Consider the following 19808-nt stretch of genomic DNA (forward strand, 5'->3'; position numbering starts at 1 on the left):
TGCTCTGGGTCTGAGCAGTTGTGTTTTAATTAGTTAAATGCCTCAACCTTGTGACACCCTACACTAAGCTCCCAGTCTGCTGTGTTACTCATTCTCTTCCACGTATCTGTTCAGTTGTCCATTTACTTGCGTACTCTTACAATATCCTATTGGGTCTTTCCAAACTTATTATAGCCAATCTTTCAGGCCAACTGTTGGGTTGGGAATGGGTGCAGCAGGAAGGGTCAAGAGGTATTCAAGATTTCATATCCCTGGGCTTGACCAATCATTGATCCACCAGAATGGGAAAAGACCATTTCCTATGTTTCACTTCATTTAAAGCTTTAGTCAACAACTTAATCAATTTCATAGCAATAGTCTACTATCTTGCATTATGAGCCTGGTCTCAGGCTAATCTGATGTCTGCTTGGTTTCTGGCTAAATTCAGATGCCCTCTTGGCAATAGTGACAAACCTTTATCTGTGACAACTGGACAAGAAAAGCTGTTTATAATTGTTAGCAATTTCACATTTTGTTAATTGCTTGGACAGGGTGGTCTTGCTAAATTTTTACAATGCATGTCAAACCACTCAAACATTAAAGTTAATTACTGATATTGGTTTAATTACAGAAGTCATAATTGTAACAGCTACTTTTTCAAAATACGTGTGCTACAATGAGAAGGTTCATATCAACTTACAGACCTCCCATCTGTTAATGGTCTTGAGGTATATATTTTAGTACAAGTGTTCACACCAAATATATATTTGATGTCTTTCAGTCAAGAAACTGTCTGTACTTGCTGCAACCTGAAACTTTTTGTACTTGGAGGTTTTTTGTTTGAACTTCACTTGAGGGCACATTTCACCATTGTTTGAGCTGGTGGAAGTGGTGGTTAGCATGCCAGAAATTTGAATCTAACTGAGCAGCAACATTATATTTAGCTGGAATTCAATCTCCAAGCTTGCAACATGAAATTGGGTTACCTTAAGCTGAAGGAGACTATCTAAATTCTTATGTTCCTGACAGATTAGAATTCTGTCTGTAAATGGCCAATTACCTATCTTCTGAAACCAATTTGAATGAGTTTGATATTAGGAACGTTCATATTTGTCAAAACAATGTACATCAAGATGTTTTGTTTGATTCTATTGTTCCCTAGCTTCCCACAGATTTTATGTCTATAATTTTGCCTATCTACTGGCACCATTCATCAAATGGCAGTTCATCCAGTTTTAAACTGGCTAACCAAATGTGAGAAACACCATGGCCCTTGAGACACTAAAAATTCAAAGGGGTAGGGAGGAAGGTCATTGCTTTTTATCAATGTAGCTCTCAAGTCAAAGTTGACAACCAAGTATAAATTGGGCACCATAACATTTTTAGGTAAACATGAATTTAAACAACTGATTCATACTGCATGGGTTTCACATTAGCATACTCTTTTCTATTCCTTTGCGTTGAAGAAATACCATGTATTTTCTTGCCTTTCTTTAAAATCCTGATGTAAGACCATAAGACATGGGAGCAGAATTAGGCCACTTGGCTCATTGAGTCTGCTCCACCATTCAATCATGGCTGATATTTTTCTCATCCCCATTCTCCTGCCTTTTCCCCAAACCTCTGATCCCCCTATTAGTCAAGAACCTATCTATCTCTGTCTTAAACAGATCAATGATCTGACCTCCATAGCCTTCTGTGGCAAAGAATTCCACAGATTCACCACTCTCTGGCTGAAGAAATCCTCTCTCATCTCTGTTGTAAAGGATTGTCCCTTTAGCCTGAGGTTGTGTCCTCTGGTTCTAGTTTTTCCTACTAGTGGAAACATCTTCACGTCCACTCTATCCAGGCCTCTCAATGTCCCATAAGTTTCAATAAGACCCCTCTGTCCTTCTAATCTCCAAATACAGACCAAGTCCTCAACTATTCCTCATATGACAAGTTCTTCATTCCTGGGATCATTCTTGTGAACCTCCACTGGACTCTTTCCAAGGCCAGCTCATCCTCCCTTAGATATGGGGCCAAAAACTGCTCTCTACTCCAAATGGGGTCTTACCAGAGCCTTGTACAGCTTCAGAAGTATGTCTCTGCTCTTGCATTCTAGCCCTCATGACATGAATGCTAACATTGCATTTGCCTTTCTAACTGCTGACTCAACTGGTATGTCAACCTTAAGAGAATCTTGAACAATGACTCCCAAGTCCCTTTTTGTTTCTGATTTCCTAAGCACTTCCCCATTTAGAAAATAGTCTATGCCTCCATTCCTCCTTCCAGTGCATAACCTCTCACTTTTCCACATTGTATTCCATCTGCCACTACTTTGCCCATTCTCCTAACGTGTCCAAGTTCTTCTGCAGCCCTCCTACTTGTTCAATACTACCTGTCCTTCTACATATCTTTGTATCATCTGCAAACTTAGCAACAGTGTCCTCAGTTCCTTCCTCCAAATCATTAATGTATATTGTAAAAAGTTGTGATCCCAGCACTGATACGAGGCACACCACTAGTCACCAGCTGCCATCCTGAAAAAGAACTCTTTATCTGCCTTTTGCCAATCAGCCAATCCTCTATCCATGCCAGGATCTTACCCTTAACACCATGGGCTCTATTAACAGTTTCCTATGTGGCACCTTGTCAAAGGCCTTCCGGAAATCTAAATAGATTGCGTTCATGGTTCTTCTTTATCTAACTTCCTTGTTACCTCCTCAAAGAACTTTAACAGATTTGTTAGACATGAACTCCCTTCAACAAAGTTCTGAAGACTTTATCATGCATTTCCAAATACACTGCAATCTCATCTTTAATGGACTCTGAAATCTTGCCAATGACCGATGTCAGGCTAACTGGCTGGTCTGTTGCCTCTCTCTCCCTTCTTAGCTACTTTCCAGTCCTCTGCATCCTCCCTGCCTCCAGTGATTACTGAGACCACTAATGCCTTCAATTTCCTCAGCTATCTCATTTAGAATCCTGGGGTATAGTCCATCAGGTCCACATGATTTAGCCATCTTCAGACATTGCAGTTTTCCCTTCTCCTTAGTGTTGTCCATGGCTTTAATTCTCCTATACTTTTTCCTCAGTAAACTTGGCAAATGTCAAATGATTTTGACAAAGCACCAAGGGAATGAAAAGTTTTTTTTTCAGTCACAAACTTGCACTCACACCGCAATGAAGTTACAAACTCCTAGTTGCCACACTCTAGCACCTGTTTGGGCACACTGGCCATGCTAAATTCTCCAATTCAACAAACCTGCACATCTTTGGACTGTGGGAAGAAACCCACAAAGACAGAACATACAAATTGCACAAGTGTTCTAAGGCTGGATTCAAACCCAGGTTCATAGTGCTAACTACTAACACCATGCTGCCCCTGTAGACATAAAATACTTAAGTTTGAGGAACTATTGAACAGGGCTTTTTGACTAGTTCCTGGAATATAAGCTTTCATTCTCCACTTTGTGCAAATAAATCAAAGCATGTAATAGCTGTAGCTATGTAAGCAAACAGCAGATAGTTTAAACACTACTGCATTACATTGTTTTAATTCCATTGCTCAGCACTTTCTTTTTGTTATAACTTTTGACATGCTTTGTGAATGGTCATTCTTGTTGGCAATCAAAGGAATTGAATCCTTCCCTTCTCAGCAGCTTTAAAGTGTGGATGCTTTTGTGTGAAAGGGAGAAGGCTTGAGGGCATTCTGGGCGAAATCCTTATGGTGTTAATAAAATAATTGAAGCTGTCATTTGATGTCTGTCTGGAGCTTTGAGTTGACTGGGCAATGTAATTAGGAAGGCTTTTTTGAACTAAAGCACTTGAGGCCTCAAGTGGGATGTACTTCCATCTGAAATCGTTGGCATAGAATTTCTGGAGATACAGCTGCTCTGCCAGAGCTTTCCAGGAGTGGAAATCCTCCTTGCAGCAATGTAGTGAGCAGTTTGAAGGAAATGACATACTGTTGGTCAGCTATGTTTCTCACAGCAACATACTGATTTTATTTTAATACAGTTCTTGCTTCCAACATCAAGTATCTGTCTTTAGAAGGAATGTATTGACCAACTTCATTGGTTTGCTTCTTTATCAATATACTTTATTAGCTCATCATTCTGGTCATATCATAGAACGATGGCCATTTGGCCCATTGAGTCTGCACTTAACCAGGCCCTTTCCCCATAACCCCACATTTAGCCTGCTAATCTATCTAACCGACACACCTTTGGCCATGCTGAGTTGCTCCTTAGTGTCCTATCAACCTAATCCATACATCCTTTTTAGGCCCTTGGTGAAATTTGATTAGAAGTTTACGTGATTTTTCAGGCATGTTACCCACTTTGGCAGTTGAAATCTCTATACAAATCAAATCTTGCGTGGCCTTTTTCATAAGTCAGACTAATGTTTTATAAAAATGGGTGTTATGCCAAGTAGCATCCAATGTAGTATTAGCAAATGTATCCTGCAGAATAGAATGAATGAAATAAGTTCATGGCATGTTTGGTTCCTTGTTTAGGGGATTAAGTACTGCAAGAATTCATTTTTCTGCATAGACTTTAATTGAGAAGCCTTGTAATTCTTTATGTTGTTGTCCCTCAAAGCTGAGAATATGCAATAAAATGTTATGAAGATGTTCCAGATCAAAAGTAGGCATCAGGTGCACAGCATTGACAGTCTTGGGCTTTGGTGGTTTTTGTCATTTTTGGCAGTAGTGATACACCAAAACAAGGCTGTGTGGTTTGAAACACTCAACCATTTTGTTGGATTTCTAACTTCTTGTATTTAAGAACCTTGAGTGTATATTTTGAACTTGAGTGCTTGCAAAGTGATGTGATTTTGTAATAATATACACAGTTCTAGTTTGATTAGCATTTAAAAGCTCAATGCCTAACTGGCAAAATTTGTCTCAAATAATTAAGATCCCCAAAAATGCTTAACAGCTTTACCATGAGAGCATAATGGGTTTTTCAAAATTTTATACTAAGTCCATGTGAACTCTAAATATTTAACTTGGAAGATAAATGGATTTTATTTTCCCAAACTTGTTTTTCAGAGGTATTTTTAGTGTTGCTGTTCAAACATAGGCTAGTTGACTGTCTCCCTGGTGCCTTAGTGGCATACGCTTTTCTTTCAGCAATGATAATTGACGAAACTCAGAACACATTGAACCACTGAATTCCTCTTACTTGTTGAAGTCCTTCCTCTCCCCACCACATGCAAACACTGGTATTTTTAACTTTGCTGTTTAAACACAGGCTGGTTAAATGTCTCTCTGGTGCTTTGGAGTAAGCATGTTCTCTTCCAGCAATATTAATTAATTAAGCTCAGAACACACTGAACAACTTCCCCTCCTCTCTGCCACCATACACCAGCACAACATGATGGGGTACCATTATAGATTCACTAATTAAAAAATGGTATCGCATCACTGCAAGACACAGTTTGCTTTAATGGACACAAGTCAGGTCCTGTCCTCACTCTAACATGAGACCATCTTGAGTAAAAATCTCTCCATCCTGAATTCACTTTCTTGTACTGGGGGAAGTGCTGTTGCATTGACTTGGATTGCACATGCAATCACATGACTGGAATGGAGACATGCGAAACATCTGAATTCATCAGATTCTACATGACTGGCCATGCTGAACTGCTGCTTAGTGTCCCAAGATGCGTAGGTTAGATTAACAGGGTAAATATGTGCGATTATGGGGAACGGGCCTGGGTAAGTTACTCTAAGTGCAGACTCAATGAGCCAGATGGTCTGTTCTGTACAGATTCTATGATATGAACTGGTAATTTCATCATGGGTTCCTTCATGAATGTTAAGCACCTGTGAGAAAAATCATGGCATCGTTCAAGTGCTTTGCTTACTATAGCTAAAGTAATTTTAGTTGTGCTTTCAAGTACTGTAACTGGCTGAAGGTAGTTCTCCTAAACAGCAAAAAACATTTTTAAGGTGTATTTTTATCTTGTCTGACCAGGATTTCCATTTCCATATTCCAATTAGTACACTGAAATAGCCATGTTTCATTATCTCTAATTCTCTGTTCAGCAACTTCTCTATATCTTTTAAAGCAGCTTTCAATCTTTATGCAATTCAAAATAAAATTTTAGACTGTACAAATTACTAAGGTGAGACATTAGGAGCAGAATTTGACCACTCACCCATCAAGTCTGCTCTGACGTCCAATCGTGGCTGATATTTTTCTCATCCCCATAATCTCTGATCCCCCTTATTAATCAAGAACCTATCCATCTGTCTTACAGGCACTCAATGACCTGACCTCAGCCCTCTGCAGCAAAGAGTTCCATAGATTCAGTGCTCTTGAAGTATGCATGAGGAATTTCTTGAGCCAAGAATCAGGAAATCTCAGATTTTAAGGTAGCTGGCAGAGGGTTCGAGGGAAGATGAGAGAATTTTTTCATCCAAAAGGTGGTGAGTCCCTGGAACACTCAGGCAGAAGTAAAAATCCATATCACATTTAGAGAATATCTGGAAATGTACTTGATGTGCTGTAACTTCCAGAGCTACAGAGCAAGAGCTGGAAAGTGGGCTTGGGCTGGAAAGCTCTGACTGGCAGAGACATGATGGGCCAAATGAGCTGAGTTTTCTACTTTTGTTTGGGTTGTTACATACTTAAATGCAGGCTCTGCATTTTTAAATGTAGCACCTTCCAGAAGTGCTTCACAGCTAACAATGTAGTTACTGTTTCAATTTAGCCACTTTGCTATTGTGGGACTGTCATGCATAAGTGAAACATTTTTCTTAAAAGGTTAATTAAAAGATAAAATATTGGCCAAGACACTTGTTTAAAAACTCCCCTGCTGTTCTTCAAATTAATGCCATAGAATCTTATGCCCACCTGAGGGGGCAGGTGGGACTGTGGTTTAATGTCTCAAAGGTGGCACCCTGACAGTGCAGTTCTACTTCAATACTCAAGCATCAGCCTGGATATTTGTGCTCAAGTCCTGGGGCACCCACAACTCTGACTCAGGTGTGATAATACTAGCTGAGCCATGATTGACATTTGAAATGGTTAAAGCCTATGCTCCTGGATAGCTGAGTAGATCTCTTTGGCCCCATCTCAAGTTCATCTATTGAGGAGGCACAGCAGATAGTTCTTGGCACTGAGGCAGTAGTGCTAAGGTTCAATTCCAGCCTAGGTGGCTGCCTGTGTGGAGTTTGCACATTCTATTGGTGTCTGCATGGGTTTCCTCCCAGAGTCCAAAGATGTGTGCATTACGTTTGGCCATTGTAAATTGCCCCATAGTGTCAGGGTAAATAAGTGGGTTTGGGGATAGGGCTTGTGCAGATTTGTTGATGCAGACCTGATGGGCCAAATGGCCGCCTGCACTCGAGGGATTCTGAGACCCTACAGTCCCCACACTTCTGTGCCCAACAGGTTTTTAAAATATTCCATGGTTGTTTCAATTCATTAACCCATTGAAGAGTTGACCCTGTGGGTTGATCACTATAGGACATATAACTCTGTACTTGACATCAGTAGTGGCCAAACAGGAGCTGGTGGATGAGTCTGGGAAAAGGTATGCAGATAGTTTGAGTCATGCTGAGATCAAAAAGGTGATATTGGGGTTGAGAAATATTAAAGTAGCTAAGTCCTCAAACTTGATGGGTGATACTCCAGAATACTGAGGCAAAGGAAGAAATTGCTGGGGTGTTGAGAAATCTTTATTCTCTCTGACAGTGACCTGATAAGTCTATAAGATTGAGGGGCATGGACAGATTGGATAGTCAAACTTTTTCCCAGGGTGGAAGAGTCAGTAGTTAGGGGGCATAAGTTTAAGGTGTGAGGGGCAAGGTTTAAAGATGTACAAGGCAGATTTTTTTTTGAGGGTGGTGGGTGCCCAGAACCCATTGCTGGGGGAGGTAGTGGAAGCAGAAACAATACTGACTTTTTAAGGGGGCATCTTGACACATACATGAATAGGATGGGAAGAGGGATATGGTTCCCAGAAGGGTAGAGGGTTTTAGTTCAGTTGGGCAGCATGGTTGGTCTAAGTTTGAAGGGCAGTCCCTCTGCTGTAATTTTCTTTGTTCTCTTGACAAGTAACATTGTCACATCTCCATTACAGAGATGACTGGGGGAAAAGTACCTCAGCAATCTAGGTGAAGTTGTAAAAAATGTTTTCAGATGGAATTCCATCTGAAGAGGAGCATGTGTATTTTGCAGGCACAAGTAGTGGTTCCTAATCTTGATGTCATGGCATGCCTCCTATTTGTCTCCTCTTACTGGGAACTTCCATTTTTAACTTTGTCCTATCCTTGTTCAGTCTCTCCATGTCTCTTGCTTCTCCCAAGGTTTTTGCACCTTTTTGAGGTTTTTCCTTGTGCAGGTGCATTGGACCTCTGTCTTCAGTTCCAAGTCCCATTGGTCAGGCACATGGGCCTGACCAACTAAAAATCTAAACTCATAGTGATCATTGTATGGTGGAGTTTCTGGTGCAGATGGAAGAGGAGAAAGTGGGTTCCCGGACATGCGTCCTTTGTTTGAATAGAGGGGAGTACGGTAGGATGAGAGAAGAATTGGCGAATGTTGACTGGGGGAGTGCGTTGGAGGGAGGGTCTGCTGAGGAGCAGTGGAGGATCTTTAAGGAGATCTTTCTTGGTGCTCAGCAGAAACTTATTCCGATGGTCAAAAAGGACCGTAGGAGGAGAGGTAATAAGCCGTGGATAACGAAGGAGGTGAAGGAAAGTGCTAAATTAAAAGCGGAGGAATTTAGAGTAGCTAAGAGTAGTGGGCGAGAAGAGGATTGGGAGAGGTTTAAATGTCAACAAAGATTGACAAAGAAGTTGATAAAGAAGGGTAGGAGAAACTATGAAGCTGGGCTAGCGCTTAATATAAAAAAGGATAGCAAGAGTTTTTATAAATATATAAAAAGGAAGAGGCTGGCTAGGGTGAACGTTGGTCCTTTAGAGGATGAGAAAGGGGACCTAGTGGTAGGGGATGAGGATATGGCTAAGGTATTGAATAAATTTTTTGTTTCTGTCTTCACGGAGGAGGACGTGAATAATTTGCCGGGTGTTAGCGATGGAAAGGTGGTAGGACTGGAGGGTCTTGATGACATTACTGTTACTAGAGAGGCGGTGCTCGACAGAGTGGAGGGGCTGATTGTGGGCAAGTCCCCAGGACTGGATGGAATGCATCCGAGGGTTCTGAAAGAAATGGCGGAGGTGATAGTGGATGCCTTGGTGGTTATTTTCCAGACGTCGCTGGATTCCGGGGAAGTGCCGGAAGATTGGAAAACGGCTAATATTATGCCGTTGTTTAAGAAGGGTGCCAGGCAAAAGGCAGGGAATTATAGGCCGGTTAGTTTAACGTCTGTGGTAGGTAAAATGTTAGAATCCGTCATTAAGGAGGAAATTGCGAGGCATCTTGAAGGGAATTGCTTGATAGAGCAGACGCAGCACGGTTTCGTTAAAGGGAAGTCGTGTCTGACATAGCTACTGGAGTTCTATGAGGATGTGTCTAGGGCAGTGGATAGAGGAGAGCCGGTGGATGTGGTCTTTCTGGATTTTCAGAAGGCGTTTGACAAAGTACCTCACGAGGTTATTGCAGAAGGTCAGGGGACATGGAGTTGGGAGTAGGGTGTTAGCGTGGATAGAGGATTGGTTGTCAAATAGGAGGCAGAGAGTGGGGGTCAACGGGTGCTATTTGGATTGGTGGATGGTGACTAGTGGAGTGCCTCAGGGGTCGGTGCTGGGGCCTCAGCTTTTTACCACTTATATAGATGATCTGGAGGAGGGAACCGAGTGTAGGGTGTCGAAATTTGCTGATGACACCAAGGTTGGGGGAACGGCAAATTGTGCGGAGGGTGTGGAGAGTCTGCAGAAGGATCTAGATAGGCTGGGCGAATGGGCCAGGAAATGGCAAATGGAATTTAATGTTGGCAAGTGTGAGGTGGTCCACTTTGGTAGGAATAATGGTAGGAAGGATTACTTACGTGGCGAAAAACTGCAGCAGGCGACGGTGCAGAGGGACCTTGTGCATGAGTCGCAAAAACCCAGCTTGCAGGTGCAGCAGGTGGTCAGGAAGACAAATGGGATGCTGGCCTTCATAGCGAGGGGGATTGAATATAAAAGTAGGGAGGTCTTGCTGCAGCTGTATAGGGCATTGGTGAGGCCGCAGCTGGAGTACTGTGTGCAGTTTTGGGTGCCGCACCTGCGCAAAGATATTTTGGCCTTGGAGGGAGTGCAGAGGAGGTTTACTAGGCTGATACCGGAGTTGAGGGGGTTGAGCTATGAGGAGAGGCTGAATAAACTGGGCTTGTACTCGTTAGAGTTTAGAAGAATGAGGGGAGATCGCATTGAGACGTATAAGATGATGAATGGGATGGATAGGATAGAGGTGGAGAGACTCTTCCCGCTCAAAAAAGACAGTAGGACTAGGGGGCACAGCCTCAGGATAAAGCAGGGGGGGGGGGGGGGGGGGAGTGGTTTAGAATGGAGTTGAGGAGGAACTTCTTCACTCAAAGGGTGGTGAATCTCTGGAATTCTCTGCCCGTTGAAGTGGTGGAGGCTGCCTCGCTAAATATTTTTAAGACGTGGGTTGATGGGTTTTTGATAAGAGAGGGGATTAAGGGTTATGGGGAGAGGGCAGGAATGTGGAACTGAGCCACGACAGATCAGCCATGATCTTATTGAATGGCAGGGCAGGCTCGAAAGGCTAGATGGCCTACTCCTGCTCCTATTTCTTATGTTGTTATGAGGCTTTCTCAGCTGGCATATACATGAGTCCCAAGATTTGTTGAATCTTGAATGTCAACTACAAATCTGAAGACTAAGCTTAGTTTTTGTTTGTGAATTTTGAATCTTTTTCACTAGCCATGAAGACTTCCCTCCCACCCATTGTGCTACAACTTATTGGTTGGGAACCGATGATGTGGAGAATCTGACACAATCACTGCACAAGGTTAATCTCCTACGGCTCAATTTTTCTCTTCCAAGAAAGCGCCAGAGCTTAGGAATGAGAGCGCTCAGGTCACTTTTGGGCTTGGTGAACTATTAAGGAAATTTTTTTTGTCAGACCTGTCTACAGTGATTCCATTGTATCCGTATCTACACAAAGGTCAAATGGATGGTTTATGTTTGTGTGCACAAGGCTTTCAAGGATATGAAAGTACTGCTGCAATTGGATAATCTGGTACATTTTGGTCCAGACAGGGAACTTATCCTGTCATGCAATGCCTCACCCTAATGTATGGGTGTGGTACTTTCTCCAATGAAGGAAACACTTTAGTTTTACACCTAGGACACTGTCAAGAGTTGAAAAGGCATTCACAGTTGGACCAAAGTTCTAGCTATTGTTTCTGCAGGGAAAGGATTTGATCAGTATCTTGATGGTGGTTCCTTTATGTACTGACCACAAACCATTGTGTCTTTTCAGTGAGTTGAAATGTATTCATCCCATGGCCTCAGCAAGAGTACAGCGATGGCTTTTACATATCAGCTTTGGGGTGGCAGTGGTTATCATTGCTGCCTCAGTGCCAGCGACCCAGGTTCAATTCTGGTCACTGGAGTTGCACATTCTCTCCGTGTCTGCGTGGATTTCCTTCAGGTGCCCTGGTTTCCTCCCACAGACCAAAGATGTACAGGTTAGGTTGATTAGTCGTGCTAAATTGACCCTGGTGTCAGAGGGATTAGCAGTGTAAATATGTGGAGTTGTGGGAGTAGAGGCTTATAGGATTGTGGTTAGTACAGATGGGCCAATGGCCTCCTGCACTGCAGGGATTCTCAGTACAATTATCATGTACAGAGCAGAGACAATGCAGATGCATTGAGTTGTCTCCCTTCATGGGACTTGCCATCCAAGGCATTGTATCCTGAGACGGTAACTCAAGAGACTCTCACAGGCCAAAGAGGTACTTCAAATTGGATGTTCAGGTTTACAGCTGAAAATTTGGTAGCAACCAGAACTGAATACCAGGAATTTTTAAAAGCATTATCAAGTTTGTCACAAGTAGGCTTAAATTAACATTGCAGTGAAAATCCCCTGGTTGGCCAATGCACCTCATCAGGAAGTCTTTTGGACTGTGGCAGGTAACTGGAACACCCAGAAAAAACACACACTATGGTTTGGTATCTTGTCATGAGACTGCAAAATTGAGTTGTTCAGACACCAAAATCATATTTGTTGCGACTCAGACAGGAAAAGTTGGTGTCAGCAACCATTGCCGTTAACATGGCAGAAGGTAATACTGCTATGGGTATTCAACAAGTGGTTCCTGTGTTTCCAGGTTTGCCAGTTGACTGCTGGCAAGTAGAAGAGGAATGAACATTGATGTACAAATTCACAATCTACCTCTTCACTTATGATTCCAGATTATCTTTACAAGATTCACCAATGGGTATTGACTCAGTTGCAACACAACTTCAAAGCTACTGACAGACTTGGACATTACTTTCTTTTGTATTTCTGCCCTGATAGGGGTTGGGGATTTAAGGAGGGGGAGAAGTATTAGTGTCATTTTGAGTAGTGTTCTTACAAGCCTTTCTCCTATGTAAATTTTTTTTTTTACTGGTTCTGGGATTTGGTAGACTTTTCAGTGAGCAAGAGGATGACGTGTAAGTGACATCTATTTCACTAGTGCTCTTATTTTCATGTTACTTCTGAGTTATTGCTACTGTTAAACTTCATTATTGATATGAAGTTCCTCCTTTTAAACACATTTGGTTACCTTGTGGTCTCAATCATCGCAAACACAGCATCTTGCCTTTATCATTGAATATACCAATTTTTTTTTTTTGTCTATCTAATTTCTATTACTGATTTTTTTTTTTTGCTATTGCCTATCTTCAGGTTTAAAAGTTTTTTTTACATTCCATTAAATGCTTCCTCAAGCTTAATTTGTGAAGAATTAACTTCAGTCATTCAAGTCTGAGTGGACTTGATGGGGTGGATGCAAAAAAGGTGGTTTCCTCTTGTGGGGAATCTAGAACAAGGAGTCACACTTAAAAAGGGACAGTGTCTCTTTTTTAAAGGCAGAGTTGAGGAATTTTTTGAGGTTGAGATTTTGGAGCACTCCTCCAAAAGGTGGTTGAAGTAGACGCTTTGAATATCTTGAAGGCAAAAGTAGATAGAATCATGATTAACAAAAGGGTGAGCGACAGGAATATGAAGTTGAGGTTACAATTTGTTTAGCCATGATCTTGTTGACTGAGCAGGCTCAAGGAGCCAAATGCTTGTCTGCTAATTCATAAATTCATCAGCTCCAATTAAATGCATGCTGTCCCCAATTACACTCTGGCAATATATCCCTGATTGTTGTTTATGAGCCAATGCATTCTGGGAGCAGGATTTTCCAGCTGTGCTCACTGCATAGCTGAAAAATTCCACCTGAAGTCTATGGACCTTTGCATGGTCCATGACTTAGGATTCTCTTGGCAGGTGGGAAGGGAAAATTTCCGCCTTGGGTATCTGAGGAACTGGAAGAGTTTGTGGTTTTACTTTGCTATCTTGGAAGCGATCCTGTTTTAAGGTACAGTTTAGCTTCCAACTCATTCTTGCTTGACATAAAAATTATTGGGATTAACACCATTTATATTAAGATGTCATGTAAGGAGCATATGGGACCAGATGCACTGTTCTGTCATGGTGTAGAGCTGTGGGTTAAGGGATGACATGTTTAGTTTCACATTTGTCCAGCTGTGCATTTGTGGGATGATTCAGAGCAGGCAATCATTGAGGGAGTTGGAAATATTATTTTTAATAGTGGAGTAATTACTTATTACTACCAGTAATTCATTCACTGACTGCAAGCAAGTATTGTGAAGTCTGGTGTGACTGGAAATGAGCTGAAGAGCTAAACTCAAATTGCTGTGGGGTAGTTGGGGAGGAAGTAGTTATCAGATGTAACAAACAGAATGCTGAACCCACCGGATTACTTTACTAATCCCTAACCACAATCTAGTGGTGTATTTCACTATTACATTATTGCCAAACATTTTACAGCTCTTTTCATTCCACCAGGTTCCCATCTATGAGATGAGAAATGATGGCCATGATAATTTGCTCGGAGCACTTCTGATTGCTGGCCAGTATGTAATACCAGAGGTATGTGTACAGCCTGCAATTATTCACACGTTTAATATGGTCATTTTAGTTAATATTTGCTAATATTTGCACTCCCGACATTGTGTTCAATTATTTAGGTCAGTCTTTATTTTCAACATCAATTGTACAGAGGAAACCGGGTGACAAAAATAGATGCAGGAAGTTTTACTGCATTTTCTTCACCCAACTTGCGTCCACTTGTCAATGCTGAAGTGGAAATTAAAGGTGAGTCACAGTTGGACTTTGATTTTGTAAATTTGAGCAGTGTCTTTTCTCTACACCTGAGAAAGCTGGTAAAATGAAATTTAAAAATCTATTAGGTATGATTTGGAGGCTTAAACAAGTTTTTTTGGGTGTACAAGTCTGGGACAGAGATTTATATTTTGGACCAGGAGTCTGACATTGAAGTCAAATGGGAGTCCCAACATTGTCCTGTGTCAGGAGTAGTCATCATACTAGGTAAGCCTATTAAAATTCAGAGGGTGCACACATTCTCCAATTAAGGATGGGGGGTGGACTGTAAAAGGGACACTAAGATGCCATCCAGCATGGAAGGAACTGTAGCATGTCATTCCAGGTAAGGAAGAGAAGTTGCCTCCATCTTGCAGCACCCTCAACTTTAACACATTTGAGCTATTTAAAAAATGGCCAGAGCTGCCTTTTTTGGCCTCCAATAATTTACCTTTAATTGGCTACCTATTGCTGTCTGCAATCAACTTCTGAAAATGCCCTGGGGTGGGATCATGCCAATAATGGGTGTTGCACCAGGCAGCAATGTGAAATTACTTGAACCTGCCATATTGCAATTCTACACTTAAATTTCCTTGGATTTTTAGCCCTGTCTAAGGAAACCACAGCCTATTTTCTCCTGTGTCAGAGGAGCTACAGTTTGAGTTCAGGAGCCAAGGCAAGGGGGCAAGATAGTGATTGCGAAGTGGGGAGAGAAGAGTAATGGATGAAATGGGAAAGGAAGGTGATGAGCCAGGTGAGTGAAATAGAATGTGGTGGTGTGGAAATTTGAAAGAAATTGCAAACGCGTATATAATTTGACACATCGGAGCAAGTAAGTCATTGGCTGTCAGTGGTGGAGCATTTGAAATTGGGGATTCACAGAATGTTAGAATTGGAGGGGATTGAAGAGATAGGGAGAGGTGTTAGCTTGGAGGGATTTGACTGACAGCAAGATGCAATTTAAGAATCAAGCCTTTTCTCTACTAGAAACCAACGTAGGTCAACCACCACCTCCATAATGTGGGCCTTGGTGAGTAAGGATATCGTAGCAGAATTTTGGATGCTTTCAAGTTTATGAAGGATAGAATATTTAAGTCCAGAGCTAATGAGCTAAGCCAGGAGGAAGTGGGCAATGTGGTTGGAAGCTTGTCTTGGGCCATGCTTGTTTTGTTCTTGGGGTATGAATACTGCTGGCAAGACCAGCATTTGTAGTCCAACTTCTGAGGTAGCTACAGCTCATGATTTTGGTACACTGATGTTGAGAAGGGAGTTACAGGCTTTAAGTGATATAATTCCACGCCCAGATGTTGGGCTTGGAGGGCAACCTGAAGTGCATCGACTGCCCTTCTCCTTTTCACATGAGGCTGTGGGGTTAGAAGGGACAATTTGAGGCTTGGTGAGTTGTTGTGCTGCATCTCATTTTTATGTACAATGCACTGGTGAAGTAAATGTTTGTGGTATGTGAGGTGTCAATCAAGCAGGTTGCTTTGTCATGGGTGATTAGTTTCCAGTGTGGTGTTGGAGTTGTACCCATCAAGGCAAGTGGAGAATATTCCATTACTTGCTTCTAGTTAGATGATGGATAGGGGAGTAAAGTGTTGTCCATAGAATTGCCAGTCACTAAATTGCTTTTAAAGCCATGTAGCTGGTGCAGGCAAATTTCTGATCAGTGGTAATTCAACAATGGGAGTACTGTAAAACATCTAACTTTTTTTGGAGATTTTTGTCTGACATGTAGTGCACATGTTATCTCATAGCTCAAGCCTGAATGTTGTCTAGGTCTTACTGCATATAGATAAGGTTAGGGAGTTGGGGGTAAGGTGTTAGCATGGATAGAGGATTGGTTGTTTAATAGGAAGCAGAGAGTTGGAATCAATGGGTATTATTCTGGTTGGCAGTTGGTGACTTGTGGAGTGCTGCAGGGATCGGTGCTGGGGCCTCAGCTACTTACCATTTATATAGATGCTCTGGAGGAGGGGACTGAGTGTAGGGTAACGAAATTTGCTGTTGACACAAAGATGAGTGGAAAAGCAAATTGCATGGAAGGTGCAGAAAGTCTGCAGAGAGATCTAGATAGGCTGAGTGAGTGGGTGAGGACCTGGCAGATGGAGTATAATGTGAGGTTATCCACTTTGGCAGGAATAATAGTAGGAGGGATTATTATTTAAAAGGCAAAGTTGCAGCATGCTATGGTGCAGAGGGACCTGGGGATCCTTGATCACCTGCTGCACCTGCAGACTGGGTTTTTGATTCGCGCACAAGAAGGCGAATGGAATGTTGGCCTTTATAGCAACAGGGGCAGAATATAAATAGAATATATACCCTGCAACTGGACAGGGTACTGGTGAGGCTGCAACTGGAGTACTGTGAGCAGTTTTAGTCACTGCATTTGCGGAAGGATATATTGGCCTTGGAGGGAGTGCAGAGAAGGTTCACTAGGCTGATACCGGAGATGAGGGGGCTAGCCTATGAAGAGAGACTGAATAGACTGGGTCTGTACTCGTTAGAGTTTAGAAGGCTGAGGGGGGTTCTTATAGAGATGTATAAGATAATGAAGGGGATAGATAGGGTAGAGGTAGAGAGATTCTTCCTGTTTAGAAAGGATAGCAGGATTAGAGAGCACAGCCTCAAGATAAGGGGTTGGGGGGGGTGGTGGGGGAACAGTTTAGATCAGAGTTTAGGAGGAACTTCTTCACTCAGGGTGGTGAATCTCTGGAATTCTCTGCCCGTTGAAGTGATGGAGGCTACCTTGCTGTATTTAAGTCATGGGTAGATAGGTTTTTGATAGACAAGGGAATTAAGGGTTATGGGGAGAAAGCGGGAAAGTGGAACTGATCCACTTCAGATCAGCCATGATCTTGTTGAATGGCGGGGCAGGCTCAAAGGGCTCGGTGGCCTACTCCTGCTCCTATTTCTTATATTCTTATGCTTCATTATCCAAGAAGTCTAAAATGGTTCTAAACTGCAACAATAAGTGAAAAGGCTAATTCTCTCCTTTTGGAAGCAAAACATGGGGGAAGCATGCACCTAAAATAATAGGAGGGGTCTGGGATATTTAATGTCTGGTCACTGAATACCTTTTGAACTATGAAGTAAAGCACTCAGGATCCCAAGGGCGCTGTTTGTTTTTCATGTCTCCATCTGACTGACAACACTTTTATTAAAGCATGTTGTATGCTTTGTTCTAAATTACTAAAATGAATGAATTATACCTGTGGCTAATGTATAGCAAAACGTGGGTTAAATGGTATGATTTTGCAATATAAACCTGCAAATATTTGCTGTCTCCCCAGGGCTGCAGCACTCAATGCAATGCTTGTTTGCAGTTTGCCATTGATCCTTTCTCATTCTCCTAGCCTTGTCAACTTTGTACCACTGTTAGCATGCATTTATTTATCTGGCTGTGGAACACAGTTTGAATACAGGAAACGCATTTGTATTGCATGTAGGATTTTTTTCATATTGCTTGCCTGTAAAGTATGAGGTGTACTTTGTGTAAAGCGCGCAGCATGTATTTCCTTTTGAGAATCATGTGCGTTTGTAGAGCATAAGTTTATTTTTAGTTTCCTTTTAGTGAAGGCTGAGAAATCTTAACTTTTTAAATTAAGACTGAGTATTAATTGTGTATGGTGTGAGCTTAATTTAAATTGCTTGTCAGCCTTTTGTATACCCATCAGAGTCCAAGGTACTGCTGATTCATTTGCTCATTTTGCTACGCAAAAGCTTTCAGTCTAAAAATCAAGGTGTAATAGCAGAGCAGTAGCCCTACTACCAATAAATGCTCTTAATTTTGAACATCAAATACATCAGGGGCCTGGGCAAAGTAAACAGGAAGAAACCATTCACATTGGATGGGTCAAGAGCAAGAGAACACTGGGTTTAAAGTGATTGGCAAAAGATGCAATGTGCCATGGTGGCACAAGAGAACTTTCTTTACAGTGAGTAGTTAGGACCTGGGGTACACCATCTGCAAGTGTAATGGGGGGGTAAATTCAAATATGGCTTTCAAGAGGAAGTTGGGTCATCCTCTGAAGAGAAATGTGCAGGGCTTCATGAAAAAAGTGGGACAAGGTGAATGGCTTTTGCAGGGAACTAGCACAAAAAGTTGAATTACCAACTTGTTGCAACTATTCTGTGATTCTCGAATATGCTGAGATCTGTAGCTAATGACAGATCAAATCTTAGTGTAGTCTACTCTGCCCTTTAAACTCACGTACATGTTTATGGCTTCTTAAGTGGAGTCACAGGTGAAAAAGACAACATTCAGCATGTTTGGTTTCATTGATCAGAACACTGAATACAGGAGTTGAGATGTCTTATTGAAGCTGTACAAGATGTTGGTAAGGCCACACTTGGAATGCTGTATGCAATTCTGGTCATCCTATTATAGGAAGGATTTTAAATTAGAAAGTGCAGAAAAGATTTACTAGTATGCTACCAGGACTTGATGGATTGAGTTAAGGAGAAGCTGGATAGACTGATGTTTTTCTGGAGCTTAGGGGTGATCTTAAAGGTCTATAAATGAGGGGCATAGATCAGCAAGATTGGGAAATATATATTGCCTAAGATAGGGCAGTCTAATACTAAAGGGCATAGGTTTAAGAAGAGAGAGACAAGTGACCAGACAGGCAATTTTTTCAGAGGGTGGTGTCTGGAACAAGCTGGTAGAGGCAGGTACAATTTGTGTTCAGTCACATGGATAAAATGGGTAAAGGGATATGGGCCAAACTGGGTGGCCTAGATAAGTTGGACCGAAGGGCCTCTTTTCAGGCAGTAAACAATTTTAGAAAATTGTAGCAAATTAAGGTGGTGGAATTGAGTGAAACAAAAGATGTATTTGTATTGTGCCTTTTAATGTAGTGACAAATGTTGTTGCAGTAAATTTTGGCAGTGAGCTATATAAGCCAAAATTAGGGCAGGTGGCTCAACTTTGGATTTTGAAGGACTGGCTTTAAAGAGGCATGAAATGGCATTTGAGGGTGCAGTAAGAGCATCTGCAGCTGAAGGCATGTATACCAGCTGTGAATCAATTGAAACCAACAATACTCAAGGCCACAATTCAAGCAATTTTAATGTTGGGTGGGAGGTGGGGTGGGTGTGCAATCTAGGGTATATGCATCAGTTATGGTGATAGGGCCTGTGTGGTCAGTGCAGACTCAGGCTGGCCTCCTGCACTATAGGATTCTGATTGTCCTTTAAATCTGCCAAAGGAAAAGTATCTAGGAGTGAATTATTAACTATAGTTTTCATAAAATCATAGGTGGTTACAACACAGGAGACCACTCAGCCCTTTGACATGTCTGCAAGAGCCAGGTCAACTGGTCCCCCTCTTTTTATTAGTCACAAGTAGGTTACATTAACACTCACAGTAACTTCATTAGTGTTAAAATCCCCCAAGTAACCACATTTTGGCACCTGCTCAAGTATGCTGAGGGAGAATTTAACATGACCAATTCACCTAACCACATCTTTCAGACCATGAGAGGAAACCATGCAGACACAGGGACAATGTTCAAACTTAATCACCCAAGGCAGGAATTG

General features: G+C 41.9%; 1 protein-coding gene across 1 annotated transcript in view; it reads left to right on the forward strand.

The window, feature by feature from the left end:
- Nucleotides 1–19808, forward strand: part of aspg (asparaginase homolog (S. cerevisiae)) — a 160409-nt gene that overhangs the window by 12630 nt on the left and 127971 nt on the right. Inside the window, exons 5-6 of the mRNA XM_080202112.1 lie at nucleotides 13953–14036; nucleotides 14135–14261. Coding sequence (XP_080058238.1) covers nucleotides 13953–14036; nucleotides 14135–14261 — 211 coding nt within the window. The remainder of the gene's footprint in view (nucleotides 1–13952; nucleotides 14037–14134; nucleotides 14262–19808) is intronic.

Source organism: Carcharhinus amblyrhynchos, chromosome 14 (assembly GCF_965287045.1).
Source record: "Carcharhinus amblyrhynchos chromosome 14, sCarAmb.v2.hapA, whole genome shotgun sequence".
Taxonomy (NCBI): Eukaryota; Metazoa; Chordata; class Chondrichthyes; order Carcharhiniformes; family Carcharhinidae; genus Carcharhinus; species Carcharhinus amblyrhynchos.